The sequence below is a fragment of the Vipera berus genome, assembly GCF_964194415.1.
Source record: "Vipera berus genome assembly, chromosome: 8".
Taxonomy (NCBI): Eukaryota; Metazoa; Chordata; class Lepidosauria; order Squamata; family Viperidae; genus Vipera; species Vipera berus.
The window spans coordinates 15,266,515-15,278,744 of record NC_138211.1 but is presented as its reverse complement, the minus strand read 5'-3'; the positions used below and the strand labels follow the sequence as shown (position 1 = coordinate 15,278,744).

General features: G+C 43.4%; 1 protein-coding gene across 1 annotated transcript in view; it reads left to right on the top strand.

Annotated features, from left to right (window-relative positions):
* The window catches only part of DPYSL2 (dihydropyrimidinase like 2), a 56,291-nt gene extending 44,476 nt beyond the window's left edge, over positions 1 to 11,815 (top strand). Inside the window, exons 9-14 of the mRNA XM_081333549.1 lie at positions 898 to 1,054; positions 1,584 to 1,725; positions 2,585 to 2,755; positions 6,561 to 6,740; positions 7,727 to 7,892; positions 9,237 to 11,815. Of these exons, the coding sequence (XP_081189675.1) occupies positions 898 to 1,054; positions 1,584 to 1,725; positions 2,585 to 2,755; positions 6,561 to 6,740; positions 7,727 to 7,892; positions 9,237 to 9,328 (908 nt within the window). The 3' untranslated portion in view covers positions 9,329 to 11,815. The remainder of the gene's footprint in view (positions 1 to 897; positions 1,055 to 1,583; positions 1,726 to 2,584; positions 2,756 to 6,560; positions 6,741 to 7,726; positions 7,893 to 9,236) is intronic.
* Positions 11,816 to 12,230: the final 415 nt, after the last annotated feature.

Sequence of the window (12,230 nt, the reverse complement as noted above, 5' to 3'; positions counted from 1 at the left end):
ATAAATCCTGTAACGATACCTTTAACATCATCAAACAACACCTGCCTATCTTGGGTCTTTGAGAAGCACTCACTAGGTAGATAAAAATTCCAAATACAATCTAAACATCTGGCTGACTTTTGCGACCAACCATAATAATACTCGCTTTGAGAAAACTAGCCTTCAATGAATCTTGTCCTCAAAAGCATCTGTCATACTGAGCTTTGCAGTATGAAAACAGGTTCACTGCCTCGTTTTTTCAATAGGAGACCAGCAGCCATCCTATTGAGAATGAACTCTACATTTTCCCACGGATCTTTTCTTCATTTCTTCATTGACACTAGAACAATGCCAAAAGTTCCCATTTTTCCCCCTTTTTTTTCACTGTTCTTAACTAGCAGTGCTGGGAAAATACCTTGGCCAGAATCCGACCAAGGGCTACATTAAACAGTACCATTCTTGAATCTGCATCTGCATTGGATAAGGCACCTTCCAACGCTTATTTGTTTGCATGTTGATTAACTAAGTATTGTTTACGCAGCACTGCCTTCATGTTGATTCTTGGTGGATAGCAAATCTCACATCCATTTAAATCAGAGGTCCCCAACCTTTTGGGCACCAGGGACCGGTTCCGTGGAGAAAGGTTTTTCCGTGGACTGGAGAGTCCGGGGTTTTGTGTGCTGCCTGCATCCCATGGATGGGGCTTTGCTTGTTTGTGCGGACTGGTTGCTGGTATGCCGCGGCCCGGTACCAGTCTATGGCCCGGGGGTTGGGGACCCCTGATTTAAATGATGGCCCCACCCTATAACCTGACTTTGCTCTGGTCTCCAGTTCTTCTTTCATAGTAAGCCAAGATTGAAGGTGAGTTGTTTATGAGCCTCGCAGTAATTCTCCTGTTCATGCGGTCTTGATTAACAGGCACTGTGGTTTACGGTGAGCCCATTGCAGCAAGCCTGGGTACTGACGGATCTCATTACTGGAGTAAAAACTGGGCCAAAGCAGCTGCTTTTGTCACTTCTCCACCACTGAGTCCTGACCCGACCACTCCGGACTTCCTCAATTCTCTGCTGTCCTGGTGAGTTGGAGGTAGTGAACGATCCTTACATGAGTTGATTCTGATCTCAAAGCACGGGAAATGTGTGCCAAAGCAGGAGGAAAAAAAAATCTCTGTTCCATGCAGATGGCTTGGATTTGCACCGAGTTGACGGTGGATGTTGTGTTAAAAGGCTGTCTTCACGCCTTCTCTTCTTCTTGGATTTATTCACCTCCTCTGCATTACTTTGGGATATTTGAGATCTAGCCTGAGAATGCGGCCCCAGGTTCTCAAGGAAAGTCTTACTATGCAAATATATCCTCTTGGCACCGCTGTGATTAAACCTGGGAAACTTTTCAAAACTTTTCAGAATTCCAGTCCTTCCTTCCAGGCTAAGATTTAAGACCACGGCTGGTAATAAAGAGGTGATTTATAAAGATGAATAATTTCTAGTCCTACCTAACGTTTGTTTCATGCAGTGAGCATTGATGTAAGTGCAGTTTTTTTTTTTTTTGCTTTTGCTGTCATTCTGACGTTGATGAATACAGCAACTCTTGTCTTCTGCTTCCAGTGGAGATCTCCAGGTTACTGGCAGTGGCCACTGTACTTTCAATACTGCCCAGAAAGCTGTTGGAAAGGACAATTTCACTTTGATCCCACAAGGAGCCAATGGAACTGAGGAACGGATGTCCATCATCTGGGATAAAGCCGTGGTAGGTTGCTATTGTTTGGGTTGGGATTAAGTCTACCAGTGCCAAACATGTCAACCATCTGTAACCAAGTTCCCTGCAGCCACGGATTGGCAGAAGCTTTCCAATGCTAACTTGGTTGATGAACATTGATACAGATGACATGAATCCATTGGCATGTAGGGAATAAATTTGGACATTCAGATTAGTATCGGTATCAAAACATTTAGGGATTCTCCCTTGCTTTGATAGGACAGTATCATTTGAGATCACATTGTGATTAGCATTCATCTACTTCTGTAACTGTAATGATATGTGGGAGTGGCAGACAGGAGGAAGAACTGTAGCCTAGACAATCAGAATTGACTTGGGAGGCCGGTGTGTGGTGTAGTTGGTTCACATGGTGTGGTAGGATGGAGGGTTTGTTGTCACTGTGTGTTGGGGGGAGAGAGCACGGGGGGAGGCTCAGCTAATCTCAATGTACACATGTACTTTGACAATAAAGGTTTATTATTATTATTATTATGCAAAAGGGATCTTAGCCCATGGAAAGAAAAGGGGCAGGAGAAGCGTTTCATAAAGAACTCATCCTAGTTTTCTGGAAAGCAGAATTAAGTCCAGTCTTTCCCAGCTTGGTAGACTTTGTTTGCTTAGAATAAATTTGTACCTGGGCAATAGAGTTCAAAAGCAAATAAAGCCAAAGAATCAGGCGTAATCCAACAAAATAATTCCTTTTGCAGGCAGCTTGAAATTCCCCTTCCCCCTCTCAGAACAGGATGGGCATGGATGAGCACAAGCTGTTTCTTTGATGACCCCATTAGTTTTTTTTCCCCTATTACTGGATTGGTTTTTTCCAGTGTGACCCGTCTTTCCTTTGATTTAGGTTACTGGCAAAATGGATGAGAACCAATTTGTTGCTGTCACTAGCACCGCAGCAGCCAAGATCTTCAATCTGTATCCACGGAAGGGGCGCATTGCAGTGGGATCTGATGCTGACCTGGTGATCTGGGATCCAGACAGCGTCAAGACGATCTCAGCCAAGACGCATAACATAGTAAGTTTGCAGATTAAAAACTAGGGCAGTATACGGGTGAAAATGCCGGGCTGCAGTGGGAAAACCTAGGGGCTGGCACACCATTCATCACAGAACAGCCTTGATGCCATAGGGCATGGAAGTTAAGCCTGGAGTAGACTTCTGCATCGCTGTGTGTCATAGAACATAGGCGTCTGTCGTCTGGAGATGGTTGCGTAGTTGTTACATTTATATTTCTGCAAATGTTAACATTCTGGGTAGGGGTGCTCAAATAACAAAGCACCAACACGAAGTCAGAACAACCAATCAGCATAACATGTAGTTGCGATTTGGGAGTCGTGTGCTTCAGCCTGCCTGCAACCATTTGCAACCTACGTTTACCCATCAACCCCTTTGCAGCCTAGGTGTGCGTCTACACCTATGCCCAGTTGCAGAAAAGTCTAAATCAAGGTTTTCTTCTACCAGCCCAACCTACCTTGATGATGGTTGTGGGGAAAGTGCTTTGAAATACATACTACCTCCTCCTACGCTGCTGGTCCAATCAAGATCACAATCCAAATTTTGTCTTACCTTGACAAATAATGGAAACCTTGCCAGCCAAAGCTTGGCAAACATGTTTTGGCTAAAGAAAAAAAAAACATTGACAGACTATGTTTTAAGTTATTTGGGGGTATTCAAAAGAAGAAGCGAACTCATCAATTTGTGGAAGATTGAAAATGGGCTGCTTTTTCTCCTTACATTTGGCAATTCCTAGTATGTGACGCAGAAAGAACTCTTCTTGAATTTCTGCAAGATTCCAGTAGTGCTGGGGTAGGCAACCTTGGCTCTTTTAGGACTTGTGGACTTCAACTTGTGGACTTGTGGACTTCAAGTCCCAGAATTCCTGAGCCAGCATGGCTGGCTCAGGAATTCTGGGAGTTGAAGTCCACAAGTCCTAAAAGAGCCAAGGTTGCCTACCCCTGCACAAGTGAAATTCAATAGGCTTAGAAATGTATCAATATATTTGCATTTAGATACACACTCCCTTTTGGATTTATGCATTCATTTTTAATAAATGCAAGGGTATCCTTGTAAGCATAATTGCGTCATTTTTATCGATTTAGCAGAATACCAATTAAATTGAAAATAATTTTTGAGATTTGGTTTAGAGATTCCACTGTATATTTCAGCCCCGGTAGAAGTGGAGCACAGCATTCTCTGAACCTCTGCAATAGAAGCAGCGACACAGTCGAAAAAGAAATGTTGTAATTGACCTTTTAGACAATTTAATAGGAGCATTTTCTGCTTCTTTGGCCTTGAGGGAAAAAAAAGAGAGAACAAGTGCTTTGTTGTCTTATTTACATCTCTAGCTATGGCAGAAAGCCCAGAGAATTTTTAGAAAGCAAGTTTTCTGTGTGTTTTCCTCTTACGAATCTTCTGTCTATTACAAAGATGCAGTTATTTCCTCTAGACAAGGATATGGGCTGAAGGCAGTGTTTATTTATTTATTTATTTGATTTATATACCGCCCTTCTCCCGAAGGACTGAGGGCGGTGTACAGGGCAATAAAAATAAGAATACAGGATACAAGATTTAAAATTAAATGATTGTGCCCAATGTAGTAAGTTAGTTAAAAATAATGTTAAAACCCCAAACCCATCAGACCAGGCCGGCTTGTTCCAATAGATAAGTTTTTAGATCACGCTGGAAGGAGCAAAGGTCGGGGGCCATCCGTAGTTCAGCTGGTAAGCGGTTCCAAAGGACTGGCGCACCCACCGAGAACGCTCTCCCCCTGGGGGTCACCAGTCGACATTCTCTGACCGGTGGTACCCTGAGGAGGCCCTCTCTGTGGGAGCGTACAGGACGGAGGGAAGTTGACGCCGGCAGTAGGTGCTCCCGTAGGTAATCCGGACCCATGCCATGTAGGGCTTTATATGTCATCACCAGCACCTTGAATCTCACCCGGAAGGCAACTGGAAGCCAATGCAGCTCACAGAGCAGAGGTGTAACATGGGAGTATCGGGAGACCCCCAAAAGAACTCGCGCGGCTGCATTCTGTACCAGCTGAAGCTTCTGAGTGGTCCTCAAGGGCAGCCCCATGTAGAGAGCATTTGTGTTGACCATCTCTAAATTTCTCTTTTCACATGGAGATTCCTTCAGGCAATTGGATGTCTTTGGGTGATCAATATTTGGTGGCAAAACCTGAAAGAATGCAAAGTATCCTGAAACCAAAAGGTGCATCTGGTGGTAAGGCTAAGCAACAGATGCTGGGTTTCAAGCTGGCTTCCAGAAATACCTTCGCCAACTTTAAAAAAAAATCACCCATAGTAATAAACGGGCAAGCTTCCTCTGGGAGAAAATGTTTTGCTTGCTGTGGCCCAGTTTGCTTTCCCAAAAAATTAAAGATGATGTAGAGATCATGAGATAGAAAAAAAATCTGCCTTATCCAAACTTCCTTAAAAAGAAATACAGTTAATCGGTTTTCTGGAACTCTGCTTCCTGATCTGAGACTTGGGGATTGGCAAATGTAACCTACCTTGGAGAACGCCAAGTTGGAGAAGATTGCAAAGGAAGAGGTCAAGAGCTAGTTGAGGTTCACTGGGTTCCGACCGTTTTTGCAGCATGGAGGAGGGAAGCTTCAACGTGGAACGGCCTGGAGGAAGATACAGCTACAGTATATCTTGGCTGTCTCACTTACAAAATGGACTTTCCTTTTTGTTAATTTTAAATGAATTTTTATTATTTTTTTCACACAATTCATACTAGACTTGGCGCTTATTTTATCAGTGGTTAGAAAAAAGAATAAAGGATTAGGAATTCAGTTTGTATTTGTGAATGATAAACTCAGACAATACGTTGTTGAATAAGTACTATTGAATTGTATGCAAAATGAACTTTAAGCCCTGAAAATCAGCATCTTTGTCTAATAAAAACATTACAGGTAATCTTCAATTCGCCACCACAGTTGGGACCTGAATTTCTGTTGCTAAACCAGGCAGTTTTAAGAAACTCACTGCAATTGTTAGGTGAATCAGATAATTGTTAAGCAAATCTGGCTTTCCGCATTGACGTGGCTGGTTGGAAACCAGCTTGGAAGGTCACATTAGCAATAGCACTTAGACACCGCCCCATAGTGCTTTACAGCATACACTGAGTGGTTTATAGTGTCAGCATATTGTCCCCCTTAATCTGGGTCCTCATCTTACCGACCTCGGAAGGATGGAAGGCTGAGTCAACCTTGAGCCAGTCAGGATCGAAGGCCTGGCTGTGGGCAGAGTTAGCCTGCAATGCTGAATTCTAACCACTGCGCCACTATGGCTCCTAAATGATCACAAATGGTGATTACATGACCTTGGGAGACTCTAAGCATTGTAAATAAATACATGCCAGTTGCCAAGTGCCTTAGTCCATAGGGTCATGAGGATCCTTCAGCAGTTGTAAGTGCAGGTGTAAGTCACTATTTTCAGTACTGTGGTAAGTTCAGATGATCACTATATGAATGGTTGTAAGCCAAGGACTACTTGTATCTCTTTGGAGTTCTGTTTCTGTGCTTCTGACAAGTTCTGGTAGCCTTGGCTCACTCCAGGTCCTTTTGCTGTAGTGGGATCATCTTGCAGGATCTGGGAATGGCAGTCTTCTTCCTGCCCTATGGAACATCTTCCTTGATGTCTGGGGAGCACGTGCAACGTGTTACCTAGTTGAGTCATGAAAAGTCCGCAAGAAAACCATCAAGCTCAGACAGCACCAGGGACAGCACAAATCTTAACAGTGTTCATGCAATTCCAGAGATGACATTTCAAGGATGGATTGCTCATCAACTGTGGACCTCCCTCCTTTTGTCTTCCAGAATGTGGAGTATAACATCTTTGAAGGCATGGAGTGTCGTGGGTCTCCTTTAGTGGTCATCAGCCAAGGAAAAATTGTACTGGAGGATGGTAACCTCCACGTAACTGAGGGGTCTGGCCGATACATTCCTAGAAAACCTTTCCCTGACTTCGTTTACAAACGTATCAAAGCCAGAAGCAGGGTAAGTAGGTTGAATCATCACCACCTTTATGATCTGGTCTTGCAAATTATGAAGTAAATATAAAATGGGTCTGTTAGAAGGAGAATCTAGCAGTTGGGCACATCTTGGAAGATTAGCAGATTGCTTTGTTAGAAACCTCTGGATGCTTTTGATCGGGGTTGGAAATGTATGGAAATATAGAGAAGAACTATGAGTTTGGACTGATCTCAAACTTCCAATCTGCAGGCTGGCTGAGTTTCTTGAAAAAAATATTGGTTAATATCTCAAAATATGCAGCCTGCTTCTCAGCACCCATGTAATCATATTTCATGTGATAGAGTAAATGGTTCACACCATTACTGGGAACATCCCTCAGTGATGCAGTGCTTGATAGAAAAAAAAGGTTTTTCTGTCTTGCAATCCAGGACTAACACTTAGTCTTTTGATGCTTCTGATTTGGAATCTGTTAGCAAAGGTGCTTCGTACAAAGTCCCACAATGGCCCTGGTGCACACCCTGTCAGAATATATGAAGTTTCCTTTAAATTTCATTGGAGTGTGCAAGTCTGTCTCCTTGCAGCAAATGTACCCCACAGGCCAACATTTTGCATGAGGTCTTTGTAAGCTTTTGATGTTCTTCCACCAGCTGTTGGTGGTCTCACAAGGGCTCATGGGTTTAGGAGAGCAGAAGACTTTTGAGGTAGTCTGGTGTGGTCTGCTGAAGGTCTTGTGTTAACTATATAAGGAGATCATAAGCAGAAATGCTGAAAACCAGGGAGGTGGGGGTTGGGTTTCCAACCTTGGCAACTTGTAAGACTTGTGGATTTTGGCTGCCAGAATCCCCCAACTTAGCAACTTTTAAGACCCATGGACTTGAACTGAGAAGATAGGAATATGTATAGGATCCAAACAAAAACAAACTGGATTATTTATCCCTACATTGCCAGGCATTTTCTCATTCTTTTCTTTCTTTTCTTCCTTTCTGCCTCGACATCGCTTTTTCTCCAAGCTGGCTGAGTTGAGGGGTGTCCCACGCGGTTTGTACGACGGCCCTGTTTGTGAAGTATCGGTGACACCAAAAACGGTCACGCCAGCTTCCTCAGCCAAGACTTCCCCAGCGAAACAGCAGGCTCCACCTGTGAGGAATTTGCACCAGTCTGGATTTAGCTTGTCGGGTACATACTTTCATGAGGCTAAACGATTGTCATGGAATTTTTTGCTTTATTTGACTAGCATTCCGGGAGGGAAGGAGAAAGAGGGAGAGGATGTAAGAGATTTCTGCTTGCTAGCTTAGAAGGTTCTGCTTACTACTTCTGGTTCAGTGTTGTAGGAGAAAATACAGAGACAGTACAGCGAAACGTAGCTAGTTTATCATCCCCCGGGACACGTTTTGGGTTGCTGGAATGGAGATCTCAGTGAGATACCTCAGCATCTGCAAACTGCAGTTTCCAGAATTACTGACTGAAAAGATCGCAGTTCAGAATAATGCAACGACATCAGGCTATGCAAGGTCGTCCTTGACTTTACAGCGGCTTACAACTGAGCGCAAATTTTCCATTGCTAAGGCAAGCGAGTTCTGCCCCATTTTACGGCCTTTCTTGCCACGGCTGTCAAGTCAGTCACTGCAGTTAAGTGAGTAAAATGGTTGTTAAGTGAATTTGGCTACCCTATTGACTCTGCTTGTCAGAAGGTTGCAGAAGGGGATCACATGACCCCGGCACACTGCAACCGTCATAAATATGAGCCAGTTGCCAAGCCTCTGAATTTTGATGAATAGACTGTGAGGATGCTGCAAGTCAAGGACTATGTGTGTGGGTTAGTTCACAGAGGAGGAGGAGGTGGTGGTGGTGGTGATGGAACTGATGGTGCCACCGTAAAAACAAAAAACTGAGCAGCCATCACAGTACAGATTCTATTGCCAGTCGAATAATCTTGGAAGACTTTTAATGAGATGACCTCACACTTGTCTATGATAATAGAAGACAGTGTAAGTCTGAATGCCTTGAAAACTTAAACCATTAATGTTGTTTTCAGATCTGCTTTTAAAAAGTGCAAGATAAGAAGAAATCAGTTAGAATTCCCCTGGGCCAAGCCATGCAGACCAAGCCAGTAAGGGATCTTCCCATTTCATCCATCCAGTACAGCAAGGGTCCACAACCCCTGGTCTGCAGACTGGTACCGGTCCGTGGCCCATTTGGAATCGGGCTGCGCGAGTGGCGGGCAAGCGTACAAGGCTTCATTTGCGCATGTACGGGATTAGGTTGTGTGCGCGAAACCATACCCTCCCTCTCCACCACCAACGCTGCCGGTCCGTGGAACCAGAAAAGTTGGGGACCACTGGAGTACAGACCAAGTCCAGATGAAATGACCATATTGATCAGTCGAATTCACCAGATTGCAGTCAGCCAAGTCAACGCTTTCGACTTAGTTTGAAATCACCGTTGAACTGCTCACTTTATATATGCGTACATCTTCAGTTTTTCACTCTGCTTCTCTCCCTCCCTCTTTCCAACTCCTAGGTGCACAGATCGACGATAATATCCCACGGCGTACTACACAGCGCATAGTTGCGCCCCCTGGTGGCCGCGCCAACATCACCAGCTTGGGTTAAAAGCAACACCGGAGGAGAAAAAGTCCACTTAGCAGATGGCAGGAGAGGGTGGGGACACTTGAAAAGACCTTTTTAAAAATTCTTTTAGAGCCTGTGAGGGTTACTGCGGATGAGCAGTGGATGAGGCCATAATCTCTCTCTCTCTCTCTCTCTTTCTCTCTCTCTTTGTCCCTCCCCTTTTCCTTTATTGTTAACTATTTCCCACCCCATCTCTTCACAAAACCTGCTCACTTCTCCTTTCCTCCATATTTGGGAACAGACACCTCTCCTCTCCCACTCCCCTTTTCTGCTTTTAGAAGAGATAAACATTGACGTGTATAACTTGTAGTTGACGTGACCATGAGCATCATCATTTCTTTGCTTTGCCTCTTATTTTTTAAATTTTCTTTTAAAGGAAGGATAAAGTGAATTTCCCGTGAGCTGCCTCCCCCCCCCCCCCAATCTATTAAGGCTGGGTTTAATAAAGGGTTTAAACTGGACATTTCCAAAACTGGACTCACCAATCATGCGACTTAGAACATGGGAATAACCATCCAAAATCCAAACCCATGGATGGCCTTCTTTCTATTTAGAAGGAGGAAGATTTTGTGCTGCTAAGTCAAGGTGTAATTGCGATGTGGAGAGAATGTATCCCGTCTTATTTTGATATTTAATACCTTTATCCCACTCTTGAAGCAATTGAAGGATTCTTCATTTTCTTATATGTGAGAGTGTGTCTGCGCATATGATTATGGACTTGTTCCTGCCTGTTGCGTTGTTTGAGATGCCTTATTTTAGGATGGAAAGAATCTTTCCATTTTCCTATTTTCTTAAAAGAGTTTTAGGGTCTCCATAGCTCCACCATATTCTGGTCATTTCTTGCATCAACTCAACCTTGAGTTTTGCCATCCAAATGATGGTCTTTCAAAGGTTCTCCAGTGTGTTCTTCTAAAGATTTGGAACCTAATGCGTACCTTCTAAAAGACATCCTCCACTGTACTTTCCCTAAAGTTACCTGGTTCTCTATATAGTGGACTCTTCCTTGTTTAAACTCTCTCATCTCTATGGGAAGTAGGTTCTTAGAAAATCCAAGGCACAGACTCTTTGAGGGGTTGAGAGCTCAGAGAAGGAAATTGGATGGGGAGCATCTTTACTTCTTGCACTTAAAAGAGTTTTGTATTGAAAAAAGAAGACATCAATCCATTCTTGCCGCTATCCCAAATAAAAAGGGTCAGCTGCAGAACTTAATTGTCACCATGGCTTGCTTCTTACATTCTAACAATACACGAATTGTTTCATAGCTTAGAATCTTAAGTCTACTACTACAATATCCCCCTTGAGCTCAGTCTTCAGTTTTCTACCAATAGTACTATTACTATTGCTAAACCACCCAGAGAATGCTGCAAAGTGCTGTGGAGCAGTATATAAGCCTAAATGCTGTTGCTGTTACTAGTGAAGTCTTAGAGAGTTGGATCTTGACTGAGTGAAAACTGAGATATGGGAGAGACATGTAGGACTGTTTCCCAGAATGCAAGAAAAAGAAAATGGATGGAACCCAGTGTGGCAAATAGAAATCCTTGCAGTTCTTTGATCAAAATGCATCTGGATTAGCTTTGGAGGTAGGACTGCGCAACCTGTTTCGTGCAACAGCTGTTCTGTGCTTGAATTGAAGGTTTGAGGGAGCTGCTGCCTGAATCAAACCATGCACTCTTTGGAATGTTTTGTTCCATATAAGAATGAAGTAGGGTTGTTCTGATCTGCATGCAGAACAATTGTAGTTGCTTTGATCTGGACGCAAGTGGTTTGGGTCTTTGCCACCTTAGGGTACTTGCCAGGACTTTGCCAGCTTAGGGTACCAGCTTAGGGTACTAAAAGAAAGATGGCAGTAGACATAATGAGGAATGCTGATGCGATGCTCCTTGCTAGACATGGGTGACAGCTGAGGTGAGAAACAGAAGTCTCTGAGAAGGTGTTAGGTTGAACCAGTGGAACATACTACTTGGAACTGCTGAGGGGAGAGAATAGGTGTCGTTCATCGGCTTCACCCTACTTGCCCATCCAGTTTTTGCTTGACCAAAGCATTGAGCTTTTAGGTTTTCCTGACCTGGAGTGGTCCTGCAGAAGTTCTAAAACTCTGCATTGTTTGGAGTTGAAAATGAAATGCTTCTACTTTGTGCACTTGTGCACTTGGCAGCGACTCTAACCTGCATTGTCCAGTCACTGATCTTTAAATCCTTTGTGCTAACAGAAGGCAGTGCATTCCTGACAAGCTAGTAGCATGGCCAACTTGCCTTGAATCATCCTTCTTTTAAATATACGTGCAAAGGTCTGAATGTGGGTGGATTTGAAGTGCTGGCCTAGGTGCGCAGAGGCCTCTTAATTAATATTTATTATTGGTCCATTGAAGTGGATGATTCTCTTGGCTTGTTCCGATCCCATGATAGAATCCAAATGTGTATAATTTGCAGGATTCAACTGTATGTAGGCCATACAGGAACTGGCATAATTTCCTATCCTTACCTGATCAGAGTATATAGAAATACGAACACTTCCGTTCAACCTTCTAGGAGGTTTGCAGGCAAAGACTTCCGAATCTCCCTTTCCCATCTTTGTTGAGTTGGTTGAGTCATTATTTGGTTACATCCTTCCTTTATTGTCTACTTCTTCCTTTCTTAAATAGTAGTCCTTGTGTACATGTATGGGATTAATTTGTGCCTTTACTTAATCTTGGATGCAGGTCTTGGAAGGGTTTTATAGCCCCCCCCTTCTTAAATCCAGTTGACCCCACTAAAGCAAAATTTTAAATTTCTACTTTCCCTAAGCTAGACCAGAAACCCCTTGAAACCTATGAAGGATATGATTGAATTCAAGGCCAAAAGATTCCCAGATATTCCCTCATTAGTAAGTCATGAATGCTCCTTCC